Raw genomic sequence first — 21,876 nt, forward strand, 5'->3', positions numbered from 1 at the left:
ACCGTAGTTCAATCAATATGGACGCGAGGACAGTTTTAGTTGATTGTTCATGTTGCCGGCCTTCTCTTAATTAAAGGGTAACTTCACCAATCGTTTTAACCACTTTAAGAACTTTTTAATTGGTCCGGTATTGAGGGATACTGCTGTAAGTGAACATCAATGTAACGTCTACTCAAGGTGCTTGTTTTGCCACTTACAGGCTCAAATGGTTGTTGTAAGTGTCTAACAACAATACTGAGTGATGCAACCTTTCTCTCACCTTCAGCTTAATATATGTCAGTTTGTTATTGTGTTTAAGCCCTTGTCACTTAAAGTTTAGTTGTAAAATCTATATATCCAGATACTCGGATTAAATTTAATAGGGAGGGTCATCAAATTCAAAGACCTCATTCACAAAATCCTCTCACAGTGAAAATCGTATAGATTACACTAAACTATGTTTTACTCGGCCAGCTTGCAGTGTTTCCACCGTTGTCATCCAGGAACAAATCACTTTGTGAGATTTCAGAACTTGACTTCTCCTCGAGCAAGACTCTTATAATCACAATCGGAGCCTTTCTTGGCAAAAACAAGCACTTTCAGTGAACTTTAATGACGGTGCCAGCTTGCATCACATTGCGGCCTGTGATCAGCTGCTCTCTACCTATCTGTCTTACTCAAAACGAGACACATTTCAGAAATTGTTGTTCCTATTAGTCATAAAGATACAAAAACAGGGTTGAAAAATAATGAAGAAACCCTTTAAATGTGATGAAACCACACCCACATATGAGTGTTGCTGGTTTGGTCATGAATATGAAATGTGAGAGGGAATATTTCAGTGCCTTTAAAGATTTTAAAGAAGCCCAAATGCTATGTTTAAGTGTTAATACAACTATTGTCAATAGCAGTTGGTTTGTCTGTTGTTTTGTATACAACATTTGCTCTGCAATATCCTGCATCCAGATAAAGCCTTTCCAATCAAGTTCCTCCAAGATGCTCTGTCATAACCCTACGAGCCCTGGGCTCAGGAACATCATCTCCCAGACACTCCTGCTGTTTCCGCCCCCGGAGCTGCCTACTATTTCATTTTAAAGGCCACTTTAGACCCAGTTTAATGACACTGCCCAAACCACTACAGTGTTCTTTTATAAAAAACAATATATCAAATGTCACGTACATTGACTGGAGCTGCAGTGCTTTGTTCTGGTTCTTTATGAAGCATTGTCACAAAGAAAGGAAGACATGCGCTGTGATATCTCAGTGGTAACATACGGGTTGTGTCTTTTTGTTAACACAGTAGGGAACGTCCGACAAATAATTACAACGGTGAGTAAACATCATGTCAGCAGCCACAGAGGCAGGCTCATCATGTTTGACACAACAAACCCCAAAGTGGCTCCTGCATCATCTTTACTGGTCTGTCATGTCTCCATATTTGTTTTTGTTTTTTTGCTTCACCTAATTGGATCGTGTCTTCGCAGGACTACGCCGTGTCGACCGTGCCTGTGCTGGAAGGCCTGCACCTGAAAAGCTTTTGCAGCATGGGAGGACCGGGCCTCATTGTCATCGGCGCCGGTGAATCAGCACAGAAAACCCTCAAAGTATGGAGTATGTGTTGTATGTGCAGTAAAAGCATCATCCCATTGCTTCCCCCAGCTGTGGTCACAGAAACCACTGAATCAATGTCGTGGAATTGTTTTTATAACTTTGACGCAGCTGATTTTTTTTTCTTTTCCGGTTGACTATTGGCTCGATTCTGTTGGTATTAACAGCTCTGTCCTTTTTTTTCCTCCCGCTCTGCAAAGTATTCAGCAAGAATAACACTACAAGACAGGACATTACACGTGTTGATTCAGAGCAGACTCCCTTACTTACAACTTGATTGCTGCTTCCCACTGCAGGCACATTGAGACCACCTGTCACCTTAATCCTTCGTCATTAATTCATATGCTCGGCAAAGCTAAGGGGATTGCCCCTGGCGCTCGCACTCCAGCTTCAATTACAAAGGTATTCCATTTAACAGCTTGGGCTCATTACCGCATGAAAGGCTTCTGAATCAATCTCGCCCCATCGTAACAATCAGACCCCGAAAACAGTCCCAAAAGAAATAAACCCAGGGGATGCTGAAGGACTCCACATGAACAAGAGACAGTTTACACCCTGACAGAGACGGATTGGTCGTTTTCTCAAAGAGAGTAATAAATCTCAGCCCATCCCTCTGATGGAATTATTTTTAAAATTCCGAAACATCAACACATGACACTGTACGACGTGAACCTTTCACTCAACACACATGATTAAAATACAGAGCAATATTTAATGTTGTGTTTACACAGCAAAGACACAGCGTGCTTTATGTTTATTTACATATGTATGAAGACTTACACACACACACACACACACACACACACACACACACACACACACACACACACACACACACACACACACACCCACCCTTGGCCTTGACAGATCATTTCTGGCAGGGCTCTCCATTTGCCTCCCAGTGTGATATCGCCCCCTACTGGCCTTACCCTACACAAGGTTACTTGAAGTCAAGTCAAAGTCACTTAGCAATATCTCATGGGACAATTCAAACCGGACCATCTGACAGCTCATCCTAACAAAACAAAGCACCTGAGACCAGCACGAGGTCAGGCGTGTTAGTTTTCGTATTGCTGAAGTCTCCACAAGAAGTTAGGAATCCATGCTTTAACGCTAATTGATTTTATATTCCAGCATTGGCTCGTTAAGATTCCTGCCTGTTTGATCCCACGAGCAATTAGCTACTGGAGCGAGAAGTAGTGAGACTTAATTACAGACTGCTTGCTTTCTAATTAAGGCTTACGTCACCTTCTCCTGCACTAATTAGATACTGTTTTAAAGGACTTTTAATAACCCTGGATTTGTAATTAGGTAATGTTCTCTCTGCGGTCTTTGTGGGGCGAGTGAGATATCGCGAATGCTGTTTTAATGAATTCAAAGTGCTTGTTTTGGATGTGGATGCAGCTCTTATGTCGATGAGGCTGCGTATGTCTGTGTACCCTTGGACGAAGACACTTTGTACAAATTAAAGTTGGAGCTCGACTAATTATGTGTGTCTTTAGGGAGCTAATATTGGGCTGCTGTTATATATTCAGACGAGAGAGGAGACCCTGGCCTGTTGGCAGTGTGGGTTTGGAGTAGAAGGTCTGTATATCTCACTGACACTGGCTAATAAGGCTGTTCATTTACACTCTGTTTTGCTGTCTGTCTATATCTGGGGTACGTGCTCAGAATGTGTATATGTGTAGGCCAGGTGTAGCCGCCTGTCTGTGTTTAGTCGTCCCATGAGTGAGAATACACGCTGACCGGATGGATTTCATCATCCATCTGCCGCTGTCACTGCCAAGCTTCACTTATGAAGTCATCATCCTGAAATATCTGCAGCAACCACTTCCTGTTCTCTCTCCCACGATTCCCTCCTTATATTGGACTCTGGGGGTTAACTTTAGACCACTAGTCACTCAGCCCTTTTTATTCATGAGGTCATTACTCACTACTGGTCAGGGTTTGATCTCCACCTCAAGGATGTTTGCAGTTTGCACGCTTGAGTTTTTATAGATAATGAGGTGGCAACATGGTGACGTTTATATTTAGGATGAGTTGTGTTTGATGGCCGGAATCCTGATTACAAACATTTACATAAGTCAGATGAACATAGCATACACTATTTTTTTATGAGTTTTTGACACTTTATTCAAATTGGTTCTCCGGCTTCTTCCCACAATGCAAAAAACAAGTAGCTTTAATTAATGACTACATTGCCCGTGGGTGTGCATGTGGGCGTGAATGGTTGTCTGTATGTGTAGTGTATGTTAACCCTGCGATAGTCTGGCGACCTATCCAGGTTGTAGCACAGCGTCAGCTGATACGCTCCATCATCATATCGGAAAGGGCCTATTTGTAGCATCTGAACACTAGGTTTCCTCGCCAATGATGTTATTGAGTCCCTTAGTCAACTGCAGCAACTGACATCATGCATGCAGGTAACAGTATACGGTCTCTGGTTTGTTGACCTGTTCATTTTTTTTTCGAATTTCTGTTGTTTTATCAGTATTATCAGAGATCTTCTGCACCCTCCCCCCTCCATCCCTCTATCCTCCTCTCCTCCTTTCAGTCTTTCCTCTGTCATCTACCTAATGCAGCAAGAAACACTTACTTTAGACCGACGATATTTCCAGAGGGAAATATGAGTCAAGGAGCAAAATCAAACAACTATTGTGCATCAACAAGAACCAATTTCAGTTGAATTCCCCCACTGCAGTTGGAAGCGGCCTTGAGTCTGATTTGTCTTGTTCGTGCCATGGTAGGAAGTATTTTACAACTTTAAACAGCTTCCTGGGAAGGATTACTACAATGAAAATATTAAGTTCAGGGGCCAAAGTACAGATTATGCTGAGGACCACTGTGCACAGTATCAGGTCCAGTAAATTGTCAGTATTTTTGTTAACTGCTCGAGATTGCCCAGGGGGGATTTTATTACCTTCCTGTAAAAAAAAAAAAAAAGTTGTTTTCGCAGCTCTGACTGAGCACGTTCTGCTGCCCAGTTACCACTCGATATATTAACTGGACCTCGGCCACTTTCCGGAAGTAGACTGCTGTTGCTTTGTGTCTGGTCTTGGTCAAGCACGGCTGTGTGGAAGCCTCGGTTCTCGATTGTTTTCTATTGCGGAAGACACACAAATCTGAGGCATCCTAATCTAAGAATCCCTTAAAACGCATACAGTAACCAGGATAACCTTAGTATTTCATAAACCCTGAGATTTGAATAAATTACCCTCAGTATATAAAAAATAGATAGTAATCTGGTTTTATATTGACTGGTCGCACCCACTGACATTGAACAAAGAACCAAACTATTCCATCAGTCAAGTTATTTTCTTTCTGAGGATTTAATTGCATTTCGTGGACCAGAACTTTACACGAAGCCCAGTGACATTTTGCTCTAGGACATTTTCCTCACACTCAAAGAGTTTTTACTGAGTGAAGCAGGAACTGTGATCTTTGGTGGAGTCCACGTTTATTCTCCCTCTACTACTCCTAATCCCCCCGTATGTGAGAGACAGTGTTGGCGGTCACGCACATGGACAGTGTTTTCATTTAGGGCCGCTGCAATCACCTAACACACCCATCTGTGACCTGGGAATGTGTCTGGTCTGGTTACACACATAGAGACGTACAGTATGTGCACAAACTGGATGAACTCACCCTGCAGCCGTGCACTCAGAAACGCTAGATAATTAGATTTGCAGTCGTTTACAGGGACAGTTCATTTACGTTTCATACACCATAAGCTATGGCTAGTCGGCTAAACGCTATACTGGTGAAATGCATGGTTTCCCGCTTTTATATTTAGTTTTTAACATGGTTGGAGCCAAACTTTTAATATGGTGTTGGCTTTATGGTACTTCCCAGAGATCACTTATTTAACGAGTCAAGTCGTGCGACAACTTTTTCCTTGGGATTTCTATTTAATGATGAGATTTACTGCTCATACTAACCACACACATTGTTCTTATTTATTTCCACCGAGCACTGATGCTGCTGCCAGAAACATAAATGTGCCACTTCCTGTGTGCTGGATAGATTTTCCCAGGAAAGCTCTACTTAGACCAGCGCATTTGATATTGGGTTGGCTCAGTAGGCATCTATGACAATAACTTTTTCGGGGTTTAAGTGCTTTTAATTTGTGACGCAAGTAATATTCTGTTACTCCCATCTCGATGACTAATTTGGAAAAGAAAAAAAAAACAATCTATTCACATTGGAAAAGGAAGGGGAATCCAGGGATGTCCTGAATAAACATCTGGTGTCACCTCCTACTCAACAAGTCCTGGCTGGCACCAACCTTCCAAGGAGACAGCGGGTCAGCCCTCAACAGATTCAGGGCTGGCCTCTCGGCCCCTGGTCAACCGGCAGCAGCCCAAGCCGGCTTTGTGCTTGTGGAGAGGAGCAAACAAAGGGAGGATTCTGCTTGGCTCAAGGATTTTGCATTCGCTAAATGAATAAATAACTGCAAAGTAATCTATATTTCTATAACATTCGCGAAGGAAAGGGCCTTTCCGATCTCAGTAAACACTCCGTTACAAGCCACATTGTGCTCACAAATCTCTCGTTTTCCTCCCACATTTGAGGTTGTGTCATCACATTTGCACAGTGCCGCTCCCCCAAACCGATATGTGCGTCATGCTAGACGTCATACATTTAATACCTTGGATTCTGTGTTGTCCCGTAGGTGTTGAATTCTCGCAGTGAAATCGACAGATGAGTTTTTTTTAGATAATTCAAACTTTTTCAAGTGACCTTATTTGACTGATAATCATTAGCAGCAACAGCCAACTTCTCCTGCACTTGATTAAAGATGAAAGATGATAAGCAGAAAGAACAGCAATAGAAAAGCAGATGGGAGGTCTATATCTGGCGCAAAAATCTCACTTATCAAAATACCTTTTCTGAATGTTGAGGCTTTGGATTTTTTTTTTTTTTTCGCGCTTTCCAGCTCACCTCCCCTTCTCGTCTCTGAGGTATCCGTCCGCAGATGTTCTGCTCATAAACATTAAGAGGCACCTGTCTCTCCTCTGGTCATAACATCCTCAACCCTGACTTCCACTTGGCAACATGGGCGTCTTCTCAGCCTCTCTCCCCCCACTGTCTGTCCCACTTTCAACTCCTTCAGATTACATAAATAACATGACATCTGCCCAGAAAGAATGTCTGTCTGCTCCTGTGTTCTCCATTAAGGCCCCCCGGGCCCCCGAGAGTGGTTTGGCCAGCAGAAAGATGTGGTGCTGCCTTTGGTATTGTGGCCTTGCTTCAGACTTAAAGTGCCTGATAGTCTGAATAACTGTTTTCTGTCTGTCTCTCTGAAAGTCTCCCTGAAGGACTCCCCCACAGCCTGCTGTTAGTTTACCTAAATGTCTATTTCCTGTCTGTCTCTTCTCTGTGTGTGTAGATCATGCAGCAAATGAGTGACCATCGCTATGACAAACTGACGGTGGCTGATGACTTCGGTGCCAACTGCATCTACATGAACCTGCCCAATAAGGGACACGTGCTTCTGCACCACACCGCCGAGCAGTATCCGCAAAGTGTAAAGGTAACGCTCAGCTCATTTCACATCTTCACACAGTAGCGTTGTCTCACACACACACACACACACACACACACACACACAATAACATTTATTTACAATCCTGAGGTTAGAACTTTGGGAGGAAGAAACACTGTCAGGACAACCAGACTGTTTTAGTGGCTTAAATTTAAAGAGCACTTGCTTTTGTTGCCCTCTATGCTGTCAAGACCGCTGAGATAAACAAGTGGCTGGAGAGGGAAACCCTCCAGTATGTGGTTGTTTTACACAGGCTGCCGCAGGTCAACCACAGCCAACACTGTGTTTTATAACAAAAGAAACTCCAGTTTAATGGGAAGTGACCTTTTGTGGACATGACTCAGTCAAAAGACGAGGGATGTGAATGGTCCTATAGAGAGTCAGCGTTTGGTTTGTTCGCCTTGGGCTGCTGTAGAAACATGGCGGTGCCCCATAGCGGACTCCAATAAGAGAACCTTTTTCCGTCTGTAGTTAAAAATGGCTAATACAACATGGTGATTGTACATTAAAGAAAACATACTTATTAATGTTATAATCCATTTCTGCCAATAGATCCCCTAAAAGCACACTAAAAGATGATGTATTCAATATGAGACAAATTTGTATGTGAAATCAGTCAACGAATCATCACCAGACTGTGCAGCTCCACACAGTGTTCTTAAAACCCATCCTTCCCAGCATTAGATAGCAGACAGACAAAGTTAGCAACCAGCTGGTGAACAGAGTGAACCATTGAGCTGCTAGAGAGGCAGATATTTGCCTCAAAAGCAGTTGGAGACCAAACCAGAGCTGAAAAACAAAGTGAATGTTGGACTTACATTCATCAAACTAAAATTCAAAACAGATTGACTAATGCTGCTCCAGATCTGCTGGATGTGTCAATAAGCCGCTGTTTGTTAATGCATTTTCCATATCAAGTTGATAGTATTTCCGTGTGGTGTCTAAAGCTTTTTGTTGCAGTGTAGTGGACCAAAATAAATGAATTGTTGCAAGTTTAATATCTATAATGTCTTCATATTAAAACTAGCAAATCACAAGATTATACTTGTTATGTCTCATTTTCTATCTCTCTTAAAACTATTTGTTCGGTGGGTCCACATGGCTGGTGGTGTAAGGCCTATACTCTAAAGAAAAGTAGGCAAGATTAGGCAAAAGTAGAATAACAAAAGTGATGCTTCCTGTACGGATTTTTGATGAAAATAAAATGACCTGCTTTCATAAGGAACATTAGCTTTTTGTGCTACTGGTTGCCAAGTTGGCACTATTTCAGGAACTCATAAGGGAAATGCCAAAAGACATCTATAGGGCTGAGAGTAATTTCAAAGACATTTTGAAAATTGCCCCCAATGCCCTCTTATGAACTCTTCGTATGGCATGTGTTCTTTGTCAAACTGTAGAGTGCTGTATGCCGGCTTTGCATGCCGAGTGTACTTCAACAGTGTCTCATAACCTTTCTAAAATGTCTGTCAGACATACAGCATATTGTTTCCCGACTTGTTATTGTCTCACTTTGTCTGTAGAAGTAGGAAAAGCTGGGCAGTAGCCGTGCCATTGAGATGCCTTGGGGTCACTCCTCATCACAAGTAAAACAGATTCCCACAGGATCCAACCCAGCAGCCTACAATCTGCAGAGACAGTTCTCCGACCTCACAATGTACTGTGTGGTTAAAACCCCTACCTCCACCGTCTATTTTTAGAGGGAAGAATTTACTAAATTATACGTCTTTGGACCTAAATCCATGGCAGTGGCTCAGTTCTTTCCAGGAAGATTAACTGAGGGAATTCAAGTTCAGCATAATGAAAATCTATTCGTGTGTCTTGTGCTTCCTGTTTCGGAAGCATCTTTTAACGGACCATTTCAAGCAATATTTGAGGAATGCATGTTAGTTCCATGATCTAGTTTCCTTTCTAATGTTCAAACCCACCAGAAATTGGCCTGGACACATTGTTAGTCCAAACCGGTGTATAAAGAATTGGAGACTATGAAGTGGAAAAAAAAAGAATAGCACATAGTGGATAGTTGCCTATCATGCCTTTCTGTACAGTAAGTTCACAGTTATCTAGGGAACTTGTTGCTTGTTCCTCCAATGAGATATGGAGATTTCTCAGCGTCACTCTGCAAGACTTCTGCTGCTTTCTAACTCAAAGCCTTGTCTGTCCTAATCTCCGGTCTATTTTTAGTTGGCTTGTGAAGTTACATAAGAGTTCCACACTAACAAAGGCAGGGGGTCATGAAAGAGGATTGGTGGCGGTCGGAGGGGGGCGGAGACGGGGCATCTTTCATGGTTAGTGGTGGCGACGGCTCTGGAGGTTTATGTTTGGAGATAAAAAAGAAACTAAGCAGACACAAGTGAAATGAAACCATGCCACCCTCCGACTCAACATATAAATATCACCTAAAGTAATGAGAACTTGACTGAAAGTATATATCTGGATGTGCTTAATAATTCACCACTTTTTGATGGTATTTATCCTCTTTTCTCTCTTTTGGTCTTCCTGGATTCCTTCTTACTCTTTCCACAGCTTTAGTGTTTTTAGAAAATGGCATGGTTGGTACAAAGATAGGTGGTGTGTGATTGCCTGTGGTGATCAGGCTTTGCCAAAAGGCCAGGGTGGGTTTCTTTTAGGTCCCTGTCCAGACCTGGTAGGCCCTGAACACTCAATCTAAATGGACATTTGCCCAATACTTCAGTTGTGGAAAAAAACCCATTTATAGTAGTATAATATGGTCACAGAAGAGTATAATGATGCAATGCCATTGTTTAACAGTTTTGGGAGTAGAAGAGTCAAGAGTTATAAGGCACATGAGAGCGGTGTCTTTAAACACGTCATTTGGATCACCAGAGGCTTCGTCAGCCATATTGCATCATGAGATAAGAATTTGTCTAGCTGGTCCCTCTGGCTGAGCCACAAGGCCTCGCTCAGTATCACAGTAGGGTTGAAATGAGAGTTTAAAGAAGGTTTTGGAAGTCTAGTAGGAAAACACTGGTTTTCTTCTGGAAAAGGTCCACGGGGTGACATACTACTTTACGAGGGTCTTTTGAGAATGTCGTAATAGTTCTCACTCCCATCTTTTTTTATATATTTTGCCGGGAGACCTTCTCGAATTCTTGTTCTCCTGCTTCACAATTTGCGTCTCTCTTTGCGCAGAGTGTTTATATGACAGAACATTGCAAGTTGTCAAGTGGAGTAAACAAACTTAAGTGTTACATAAGTTCTCTCTTTCAGTTTAACTACTGCCAACCGAGCGATACGTCAGTCTTTTCTAAAGGGCTTGTCGTAGACAGGAACAGCTGTTGCCATTAAAATATCTATTTTTTTGTATCTGATTTGATTTGTTATGTAGAAGGCCAGGTTCTTGATTCCCAACTGCATGATGTTTCTACGATGATAGTTGGCTGGACACTGATCTGGTGACCTTGGATAGGTTAGAATGATCTGAAAGAGCAGGATGTCCGGAGGTTTTTCCACTGATAGTCATGTCTGTGTGTCCCGCAGGTGTTCGAGAAGTTGAAGGACCACATGCTGATCCCTGTGTGCAACATGCAGAAGGTCAAAGTGGATGGAGCCCTCACATGCTGCTCTGTACTCATCAACAAGAAGGCCAACGTCTGAGCGCGCTCAGCAGGGGGTCTCTCAGCGCACGGTAACCAAGCGGAGCCTGTGTTCAATCACCGAGGATCCCGAGCTTCATCAAAACTATCTTGTAATTTAGAGAAAGGATAGGGAAGTTCGTTATTGCTGAGGGACAAAGAAAATATAAATTGGAGGGAATCATCTGGTCTCCCTTTCCCTCCAAACACTCAAATTACATTTAACTTTCTTAAAAGTGTGTAGATCAGTTGAACACAATTATTTTTAGGTCTCTGTAAGAATTTTGATATTACATAAAAATGTGTCTTATTTTTCTTCTTCTTAATTTGAACGAACTCTAACATTTTCTTTCAAACACTAATTGAATTCAAGGCATAATGGGTCATGAATTCTCCTAATGTCAAGTCATATTATCTTTCTTGACCGTATTTACTCCAATTAGTCTCCAAACTAATCAAATTTGATTGGAATCTAATCTGATGTCAGGTCACAGGACGAGTAGACCATGCGCCACGTTGAGCATGTTTGAACGGTATTTTGAAGCAAGATGGAGGGAAACAATTATGTAATTTGACAACCACAAACATGGTGAATTATTGCTGCTTCTTTACCGTTGGTGCTGAGGACATTATTTCAAAACAACTAACAAGCTATTCTGTATTTCATTCAAATGCATGGCCATATGTCTGACTACTAGATGATTTTGATATCTCCTCTTAATAACAGAGTTCTTGAAAATCTTTCTGGAGATATGAGCTGTAGTCATGATTGCACTGTTCAAATTATTCATGATTGATATAAATACTGCCATTGAGACCTTAGGTGCTCTTACTTTTCATGACTACCACTTACTAATCGTTTAATAACCAATTAGCTATTGAGCATACAAGACTGGAGACGATTTCTCTCAATAATTTCAACTAGTTATAGAAGCTAACAGTAGCTTGTTTATTTATTCGACAAGGACCATCTGTGGCCATTTTTTGAAGCAATTAGGCATCCGTCTTGGTGAGCCCTTGTTTAGATTCATGTAAGGATGCAAACATATTGATCTGTGCCAACCCGACCGAGGACAGATAAAAGTTGCTTTTTCTGGGGGAAAGTATGTTATCATTCATATAAGAGCAAGTCATCTTTCTTTCATTCCAACATAACACCTCTGCTCTCCTTAATGTGTACGGTAAACAAGCGCCATCTCTCCTTCTCAATGACACTGAAGAAACTGTATTTTTCTCACTCCATTGGTTCTACCAGTGTACATTGTTTTTTTTTTTATGTCTCAGAGCATGCTGTGAAACTGATGTTCAGCTAAATCCAATCGCATCAAATGCGACTGCAGAGTGTTTGCTCACTCAGCATGCAGAACACGCAAACTGTTTGGCGTGTTTCCAGGTGGTCGTTTCAAACAGGAGTTTAAAGGATGTTGCTGTGCTCTGTTTTGGTGGCCTTATCTCTGTTTGAGCTGAATTGAGGCCTACATATATGGACACATAGGGTATGTAAACAAGCAAACTGAACAAACACTATATAATGTACATGTTGAAGCTCGATATGATTGTATGTGAAAGTTGAGGAAATGACATCAGGAGGTGATTCAACCTCCCTCTGTACACGTTTGCATATGGGCAAGTGGGCAGTGACGAAACATGGAAAGAATTCCTTTTGGGAGGAGAGGCTTGTACACCAGTAAACACTGACTCTTTTAAACTTTCTCTGTCTTTCTGTCCCGCTCTCCAACGCCTCACTCTGTCCCACACTCTCTCTTCTTGCCTCACAGACAATCCGTGCTAATTTATGGCCATGATATCACACGGTCTGGCGAGCGCCGCAAATGTGATGGCCTGCCGTTAAAGTGTGACACGAGTATATTTCACAGGCTGGATGCAGGATGATAGCATAGTTGCAGAGCATCCAGTTCTAAATTCTCACGCAGTTACTCCAGAGGGCTGAGCCAGGCAGGACCAGTCGTACACTGTCTGATTATTACACTGTCAATCCTCGGATTTTATCTAACACTGTCGTCCCTCTCTCCCATTGCTTCCAAATCAACCATTAGTTGTACGGCTCTGGGGCGCCATAACCCTTCCACTGGTTTAAATTCAGAACATTTTAATACATTTCTGGCTCTCGCTCGGCACGGCTGTCCGCGTGTAACTGCTCTTGGAAATGTATGTTGACTTTGCTGAGGGTTTATTCCTCCTCTGACTGATCCCCTGACTCGTCACAGTTGTCATGATGTTGTGATCGCCCTTGTTCCAACCGAGGTCTCTTGGATTTCATACAAATTGTGAGTGATAAATATTTGAGTCATCTGAAATTGAGCCTTTCATCTTTGTGAAATAAATTAACATCTAGAATTCAACTGTGTTGTGCTTTTTTTAAAAAAAATCAGATTTAAATCAACCTCCGATGTGGAGGTTCACTTTTGTTATTTCATTTTAATGACTGTGGTATTTTCATTCATATTTAGTTTAACAGCTTTTGACAATATATTTACAGGTATAGCCCTCAAGAACAAGGTTGGTAGTGTAGGTTATGTGGCTTCATCTGGTGAGTAGAATACAAACCTGAAGTCAAATCTAACAGTTCTTTCATTTTTAGTTGAATAACTAGCTTTGACTTAGAAAGGACACAGAAACAACCAATGTCCCTTTGAGTTCTGCTACCACCTAGTGATACCCAAATGTAAGACAGATCCAGATGCGGTTTCCATTGAGGCACAATGCATTTGTGTTTGGTTGCATTTGGGTTGGTGGTAAGATAGGCTGCTATGCAGCAAGCGGCTTAAGTCAGTTAAAACTGCTTGACTCTCCGATAATGAAGTGGTGTGCAGCGATGAAACCAACTGGAACTGGAAGAAAAACAGCTTTTCATTGTTTATTGACAAACATAGAAACCTGCATAATGAACGACAAGCTGAGAAGTTAACAAGGCCATGACAAAAAATAATACACAATTGAAAAAATCGGAAAAGAAAAAATTAATTATCAAGTTCCTTTAGATACAGATGATTTGAATTAGTAATAGAATATATCAAATTGGTTTATGTAAAACTCATGACACTCAAATGTAAATTTAAAAAAAAACACTAACTGATACCCTCATGTTTTCACAGACTTGACACAAGGTTGTGTTTACATATACATACAATCAAAATGTTGCATTTGATTATAATTGTTTCTTTTTTTCTTCCCATTTTTGGTCCAAGTGCAGGCTACCACCTTGCATTGTGAGCAGTTATTATAAGATACACTCTTATAATACCTAGTGACTACCGAAACCACTGAGCGGGGTCTTTTCTTGTAATCTCTTCTTGTAATCTCACAAAATATCTTGTCAAATATCTCTCTGTTGTGAATATAAAAAGACAGCAGTGTAGATACATCGTCAGGCCCCATGTAGAGATCTGTATCTACAATTACCAATATAGAAGTAATATTACCACATAGTATGCCTAATTCTGATCAACAGCATTTTAACCAAAAACTTGAACTGTCATAGAAATGTTGATTGGTCCGCCTTTCAGAGAGTCTGTAATGATGGAAGAGAGCGAGCCATGATCAAAATGAATCGGCATTATTATACTATGAAAACATGGTTGTTTGAGGTTCTGCACCGGTGGGAGTGGTGATTCTCTACATTTAGCTACGGGGGAAATTAGTATAGAGGTTCCCTGGCCCTCTTGCAACAGCGACCTTGCAGTCGAATCGGTCTGCAGGTTGAGCCAGATGCAAGTAGGAATGGTTCGGAAAGTCACTGCCCGAGCAGGAGGGGATACAGACTGAGCCATCGGTGCAGGAACCGTGACATGTTTGGAAGCGCTCATCACTCATCTGCGGCTCTTCTTTCTCTCCGACTTCCTCGTAGACATACTTGTTTCCTTTTGAGCAAATAATGACACTGTCTTTGTTCAGAGTCACATAGTCTGGAAAGACCACCGTCCTGTGGCTTCCATCGACCTGTTGCCCGCTGCAGAGCTGTCTTTCTACTGACAGGAGCCTGGTGGATATCCCTAATGGTTTCCCTAATTGGGAAACCTCCTCTTCAGACATGATCTCTATCACAGACGAAGTGGTTTCATCAGAGTACTGCTTTGCTGTTATCGGAGGATTCTGTAGAGTGAGCACAAAGTATTCCATTTTTAACACCTCTGATGCCCATTTAAAAGGGTTGAATGACTCGGGGTAATTGAGTGTAAACCACACTCTATTACTCTCAATTTACATCGAATTACATGTGTTTTACTTATTTAAGAATTGATATCTGAATTTATACAATAATACATATAATCCATAGTTATTTGGCTGAATAAGTCATGACCAAAATACATTTTTCCAATCATCTTCACCGTTGTGAAATATTGATGCATGTCATAAATTATGCCGCTAAGTAAAAATGATTTACCCATTGAGGCCCACTGGCGTCTGTCAGAAAACTGTGGAGGACTTTGTCAAGGTCGGGCACCGGCGGCCAAAAATACAGCTTGAGTTGACTATTAAAACACACAAAACAACAGAAAAGAAAGTCAAAGTTCAAACAATGCGGAATGTTATTAAAATAATTGGTTAAAATCTTTTGATACCATTAGTAGTAGAAACATAATTATAGGGTTGATTGTACGGTACACATTGATATCCATTTCAAGAGCAATGGAAGGTATCACATTTTTGTGAGCTGTTTCCTTACCTGAGGTACGAGGACAACACGGACATGAGGATGATGGCAATCATCAGCATCAAGACAGGAATGCACAGCATGAGCAATGTGCCTGTAAAGGTTATTTATACTGCATTAAGGTGTAAATGGTTGTGTTTAATCAGATTAAATATGTGTATGTATTGTTATCACTTAATCAAATTTCAATAAACGGCCTGTGAAAATGAAATGTACACAACCTAACAGCCTGAGAATCCAATAAACTGCTGCAGTGTATTATTCGCGTAGTGTTTGTCAGTCTCAGTGGGATCTTACCGATATCAGCAGGGGTGTCGCCCGTGAGCACATCTGACCAGTCGCTCCAGAGTCCTGAGTAAACGGACCCATTGGGTTTGGCTCTGAACTTCACACTGTAATGGATGCCTGTTGGAACCTCGAGGCACGTGCCCGTCTCAGGGCCCTTCAGAGACAGCGTCTGGGGACACAGAGGATGATGAAATGCAATTGTAAGAAGATTAAAGGGCGATCTTAGTGATGACATACTCATTTTGCATTCTGCATTTCCTTTTAGATATATTCTCCAGGTATGCATTTGTTATCCCTTCCCTGAATACGGTTTCATTTGCACACATTGGCAAATTAAGTTAGTTTGCAATATCCTGCATGGTTGTATACTATATGGTAATATAACAAATATAATGATTCATCTTGCTTCTTTTTTTTATTATAAATTTGTGGTTGTAGTGTAATACTTTTCTTTGGTGCCATCTGGTGGTAATATCGACCACTTACAGCCATACGGAACAAACAAAAACTTGCCATAACGATAATTAGTAATAATAATTCACAGATATTATATTGAAATCAAATTCTACCTCCAGTATTTTTTAGTATACTATGACTAATAATGTTGTGAGGTAATCTGAAATGTACACATATATTTGGAAAAGAATATTAAACGATAAAATGGTATCGCTGTAAATGACGTCTTACGATCCAGGCTCCGCCCCCTCTGATCTGGTAGCTGGCTTCATACTGCAGGTGAGCAGACAGAGACGGAAGAGGAGCTTCCCATTTCAAGCACAACTTGTCTTTTTCCAATGTTCCTTGCAGATGGCATGGTGGGGATGTTTTAACTAAAATTAAACCACAAAAAAAAGCACAAACGATTTGTGAGTAGACAAAGCCATGGAGCCACATTTTCTTTGAGGTCAGAAGTAGCAATTACTATTCTTGACACTTCAGTAACTGAAATGTAATAAGCAAGCTATATAACTCAAGCTATATAACTTAGCTACCTACATCTAGCCCAGCTGTCTGATGAGCTAACCTTCTAAGAAAGCTATATTCATGAAAAAATGACCTTTAAACATGCTGTTGAAATATTTTTGAAGCAAATCTTTAATTCATGTATTAGAAATGCCTATCTATTAGCAATAACTACACTTAAGTTTCAGCGGTTGATTTATGGGGCAGCTACTTAGTAATACGGAGTTCTTTGAACATCTGCTCCCAATAAATAGTTGACAATCTGCATAGTGAGTGGTTGCAAAGATAAACGTCTCCCTTTGGTCAGACGTCATCACATCCTAATACTCTTGAGATAATGAAACAAATCATGAAGTGACAGAAATACTGGGGAAAAACATCCAATAGGAACCGAAAAAGAAGCAGAAATCCATCACCGTTCCTGCTGAGAGGGAACTCTTGAGTATAGAAGGTTCTGCTGAGTGGAGCTGAAGCGCTGCGCAGCTTGACTCTGACTCTTCCAGACTCCTCTCCACAGAAACGGCACAGTTCAGTCACGTCCCTGTCAGCCAGACACTCTGTCCACTTTGTCCAGCCCAAAAGCTCACTGCAATATCATCACATCAAATTAGAGCCAAACTAAGAACGTCACTTCTTTTTTGACCTGTTCAGTCGTCATAATAGTCAACAATGTGAAATGAAAAGGAGAGGGATGACAAACTAAATAGTACCGTGAAGGATGCAAATATCTTAGAATGCAACTAAACCTCAATTCAACATGCGGCTGCATTAGCATAGCATGATCTGCAACATCATGTATTAATGATGGGAAGTGGCAATTATTGAATTAATACCTGAGAAACATCTTGTATAAAAGTGTGTACACATTCTCTTCTCCATATCTGCTCCCATCCCACTGACAGGTGATATTTTGCAGGTCGGATGTGTAGCACATGAGAGAAATATCATCTGAAAGAAGAGAAAACATTTCTCATTCAAGTGCTGCATTTTGGAGAGTAGTTACATTACATCACATGTCATTTGGCTGACGCGTTCATCCAAAGCGACTTACAAGAAGTGCATTCAACCGTGAGTACGAACTCAGAACAACAAGAATCAAGAGTGTACAATGTCTTCATTAAAGTCAAACTACAAAGTGCTATCAGTAAGAGCCATCTAAGTGCGGCCAAAGTGCTACTGCTACTGTCTTTATTCAAGGTGTAGTCGAAAAAGATGGGTTTTTAGTTTGCGGCGGAAGATGTAGACACTTTCTGCTGTCTTGATGTCAATGGGGAGCTCATTCCACCATCGAGGAGCCAGGACAGCAAACAGTCGTGACTTTGTGATTTGCTCTCTCACTCAGAGTCAAACTCTTTCTCATTTAGACACACACCTGCACTTTGGGGAACCACGGCTCGCACAGGGTGTGACCAGCTGCTCCAGTGTCCTGCGTTTGGATTGAAGGCACATCTGACGGTGACCTGGACCTCAACCTCCTCACCTGGTACCAGAGAGTCTAGTACGATGTCCGCTTTTGTCTGTAGAAACAATATGTCCGAAAATGTAATCAGTGATATTGTAAAATATACAACATAATACATTTAACTTGATTTCACTGTAATTACCAATCCAGGCCTACATGTGAAGAAGGGTTGCAAATAACACAGTGATTCAATATTTATATAGTATACAACAAAATACAACATAATTGATGTGTTTAATAGATAGATTGGTGCCTTTTTTTTTTCTTTTTTTTTTACTTTTTCATGTTTTTTTTTAGCATGCTGTACTATTTGATGTTCAGAAAAGTACTTAGTATGACTTTCTTTTCTTTTTTCGAACATGCTATACTGTTTTCTATTTCTATTCCTTTTTTTAATGATTTTTTTTTTTACTTTATATGACTTTTGTGACAGATTCTGTACTCGGCCAACAGGTGAGTGGATGATGGAGTCAACATGGGACTGCACTACATCCTGCAACTTGACTCTTCTGAGACCGATGCAAGGATCCTGTTTGTGGCCTTCAGCTTGGCTCAAAATCCAACGCAACAGAAACAGACTACAACGGGCAATCTGGACTGCAAATAAAACCATTGGCGCCACTCTGCCTTGCATCCAGGATGCCCACAGTCAGGAACCAGGAAGGACACATCATTTCAGCCCCTTCACACCCTGAACACAGCCTGTTGCAACTTGTGCCCTCTGGGAGGCACTACAGAGCACTCTTTTTTTCAAAATGACCAGACACAAGAAAAGTTTCTTCTTGCAGCCTTTCACTCTGAGGAACAGAAACACTCTTAAAACACCAAATGACCCACTGCTGCCATTATAGACTATTTTATCGTTCTAAAATGATCTCATGGAGCTGTGCGCATGCGTACCTCTTTTATCTTCTCTCCCAACCCTTTGGATGAGTATCGAATCCGATACGTCACATCATCTTCACAGTATTTCAAGACCTTTGTGGGCCATGACACTTGCAGCTGTCCTGCTCGGCCATTTTGGTGTAAAGACACATTGAAAGGTGGATCCAGGAGAACTAGAGAAAAAAAGGGATCCATTAAAGAAAAAAATGGCGTTAAGGCAACAGGTGAAGATGGACCCTATCTTTTTTGGTGCTTGACCCTATTGACAGGAGCGATGACTCAAGACATACGTCTTTCATCCTGCGGACAGCCACTATCAGCCAAACCACTTGCTTTGTGTGCGGCCCTTGAAAATCCTCGTTCATTCACATGAGCCTGCATTAATCTAGCTCAAGATGCTTGAAACAGCTTGAGTGGTAAAGTCATTAGATGCGAGGAGCTCTTTGTCAAACAGGGGACAAAGTCACAGCCTCGCAGAAATCCAGAAGCCAGCGGTCACGGCTGAGGAGGCAGCTGAAGTTCTTCGAGGTTTTTTCTCAGAGATGGAACGCAATTTAAAGTACAAATTGTACTTTTATGCACAGTTGATCTGAAAGGTCTGTCTGGCCTTTTTGTCTTTTCAGAAGTACTCATTTGCTCATGTGGAGTATAATAACGTTCCAAAGAAAGGACAAAATGGCATGGCCTTTTTTCAAAAAGGCTCCCTTGATCTCTCACATGAAGATATGTGAATGAAGATTGGTTCTATGGGTATCCACGGCACGAGTCTCGGATTTACAACCGTGCCCACCGTATGCTGTGTTTGATGATGTTAGTCTTCATAGAAGCCATTTCATTGTAGTGAGACCATTTTTAAACTTGACATCACTTGATAAAATGACCTATTGTGACCTTGGAATTGTGCCCAGACACCACGTGCAGCTACAGAAATCTCCAAATGTCAAAAGCTTTTAATACTAAATCACTGCATGTGTGTTGTTTTTTTTTAATCAATTCATCTCATTACAATTCAAATATATATGTAGCACCAAATATATGTAATACATGGCATCAGTTCAAATATTGCAACTTATGAGACATAATTGAGAATCCAATGCTCTTACACGTAACACAAAATTTCTCAATGTATTTCTAATTAATTGATTCATCAATTGATTTTTGATTTACACCTGAACATCCACTGTCCCTCAACCCTAAACGAGGAGGGAGAGAGTTATGCATGAGACTACATGTGTGTTTTCTTTTTTCCCCCCAACAAGAGATTGATCTATTTTTATACTCTCTAGTTAGTAAATAAATATTGCAAAAAAACGAAATTGTCTTACAGTGGTCCTCCACACAGACGGTGCGACTGTGGCGACTGCTGTTGGTGTTGCGCTCCACCACTTCAAGGTGTATTTCCACAAACAAGAAAACATCCGACCCAGGAAATGAGCAGATGTGGAGTGAATTTCCGACTTCTGTTCTCTGGACAGACATTTCACACCTTTTCTCTCCGGGCAGGCTTGATTAGAATAAATGACACAAATAATAGACACATGGTGGTATATATTTGGCAATCAATCAAACCATTTGTAAAGCATCTTTATCAACTGTAAGTGTAGTTCAAAGTGCTTTAGGTAGCTAGAATAAGACATGTGTGGTTAGAATTTAAAAGAACAATTCTAAAAGTAAAATAATGACATAATTTAAAGTGAAAGGTAAAACATATTTGCTTGGATTTGGTGGATATGGACTTATGACGTTTCTCTTAGACCTGTATTCTTGTGGAATACAAAGTGTATAAGACTATGGGATACAAAATGAACAACATGTAACATTAAATAAATAGTAAAGAGTCAAAAGTATGAAACATTTTAAACTAAAATTAATCAGAGCACATTAAATGATATAAGACCTTAACATAAAGAACACAATATATGTATTGTATATAAAACATACCTGTCAAACTTGTAGAGTAAATCATAAGTTCTGTTATCTGCAGTCTCAAAGAAGCAGGTAAAATCCTGTTCAGTGCGGGTTAAACATTTAGGATCCTGCTCGTCCTTTAAGAGCAAAACATCTGCTCAAGAAATGACAAATACAATAACATATAAATATAACATACAATACATGAGCCTCCCAGAAAAAAACACAACTTTGCAAGTCAAACAAGGTAGCATTCTATAAATAGAAAGATGTTACATTGTGGCAACAAGTGTATGTTTGTTGTAAAAAAAAAAACAAGATGTGTGAGAACAATACCCATTATTGCTAGGCCAAACATATTTCGTTCTACCCATAATGTATTATCTCGTTCCCAGAAATTTACATATTTTTCTCAAATTTTTTACTTTTGAAAAAACACCATTTTTTATGACTTTGGTGGCTCTGTGTCATATAGTTAAGAATCATTATTATCAGTGGAAACAAACAGTAAATGAGAAAAAGTAACTGTGAATTGGACTCAACATTAGTTATTAGCGTAATACAACTGTCCAAAAATGATCCATAATCAAGCTTTACCTTCCATTGACAGATGTCTGACCGTTCCATCCTCGCAATGCATTGCAGGGACAAAGACCACAAGTATCCACTTGCTCATAAGGAGGATCTCCCACCTGCATGGCAAACTCATTGTAGATTGAGGTGTTGTGTATCCTAAACCACCATGGCACTCAAACTAACAACACCCATGCTTTTGTATGTGCATTGTGTGTGCTATCTTTCATGCATGGTTATGAGCAGGCATGGGCGGGTGGGGGTCGATGATCAGTGCTGAGGGCTTGGCTGTGCTTAAAGCAGGAAGCATGCTTTGTGTAAAGCCTAGTGGAAGTACGCACCAAAAGAGGCTGTTTTTTTTTGTTTTTTTTTAACTTAAACTACGGACATTTTGTAT

General features: G+C 40.8%; 2 protein-coding genes across 3 annotated transcripts in view; one reads left to right on the top strand and one right to left on the bottom strand.

The window, feature by feature from the left end:
• ddah1 (dimethylarginine dimethylaminohydrolase 1) overlaps nt 1–13,088 on the top strand; it is a 66,807-nt gene extending 53,719 nt beyond the window's left edge. For both annotated transcript variants that reach the window (XM_068589737.1, XM_068589738.1), the window contains 3 exons: nt 1,464–1,583; nt 6,977–7,120; nt 10,631–13,088. In XM_068589737.1, the coding sequence (XP_068445838.1) occupies nt 1,464–1,583; nt 6,977–7,120; nt 10,631–10,747 (381 nt within the window). In that variant the 3' untranslated portion in view covers nt 10,748–13,088. The remainder of the gene's footprint in view (nt 1–1,463; nt 1,584–6,976; nt 7,121–10,630) is intronic.
• A 923-nt stretch (nt 13,089–14,011) lies between these two features.
• Nucleotides 14,012–21,650, bottom strand: mpl (MPL proto-oncogene, thrombopoietin receptor). Its single transcript, XM_068589941.1, has 12 exons — nt 21,504–21,650; nt 20,940–21,060; nt 20,324–20,502; nt 19,014–19,171; nt 18,024–18,168; nt 17,485–17,599; nt 17,068–17,237; nt 16,376–16,518; nt 15,698–15,857; nt 15,413–15,494; nt 15,131–15,218; nt 14,012–14,838 (listed from the first exon to the last, which is right to left on the bottom strand). Exons 1-12 carry the CDS (start codon nt 21,613–21,615, stop codon nt 14,368–14,370), a joined length of 1,944 nt encoding a protein of 647 aa, XP_068446042.1. The 5' UTR covers nt 21,616–21,650; the 3' UTR covers nt 14,012–14,367.
• Nucleotides 21,651–21,876: the final 226 nt, after the last annotated feature.

Source organism: Clinocottus analis, unplaced genomic scaffold, assembly GCF_023055335.1.
Source record: "Clinocottus analis isolate CAN_PGR_092001 unplaced genomic scaffold, fCliAna1.0.p SCAF_23, whole genome shotgun sequence".
NCBI lineage: Eukaryota > Metazoa > Chordata > Actinopteri > Perciformes > Cottidae > Clinocottus > Clinocottus analis.

Coding starts and splice junctions, on each gene's coding strand:
- mpl (XM_068589941.1), bottom strand. CDS start 21,615: ATGAGTTTGCCATGCAGGTGGGAGATCCTCCTTATGAGCAAGTGGATA. Junction 20,503..20,939: donor TTACTCTACAAGTTTGACAG/GTATGTTTTATA, acceptor ATTCTAATCAAG/CCTGCCCGGAGAGAAAAGGT. Junction 19,172..20,323: donor CGTCTGTGTGGAGGACCACT/GTAAGACAATTT, acceptor TTTTTTCTCTAG/TTCTCCTGGATCCACCTTTC.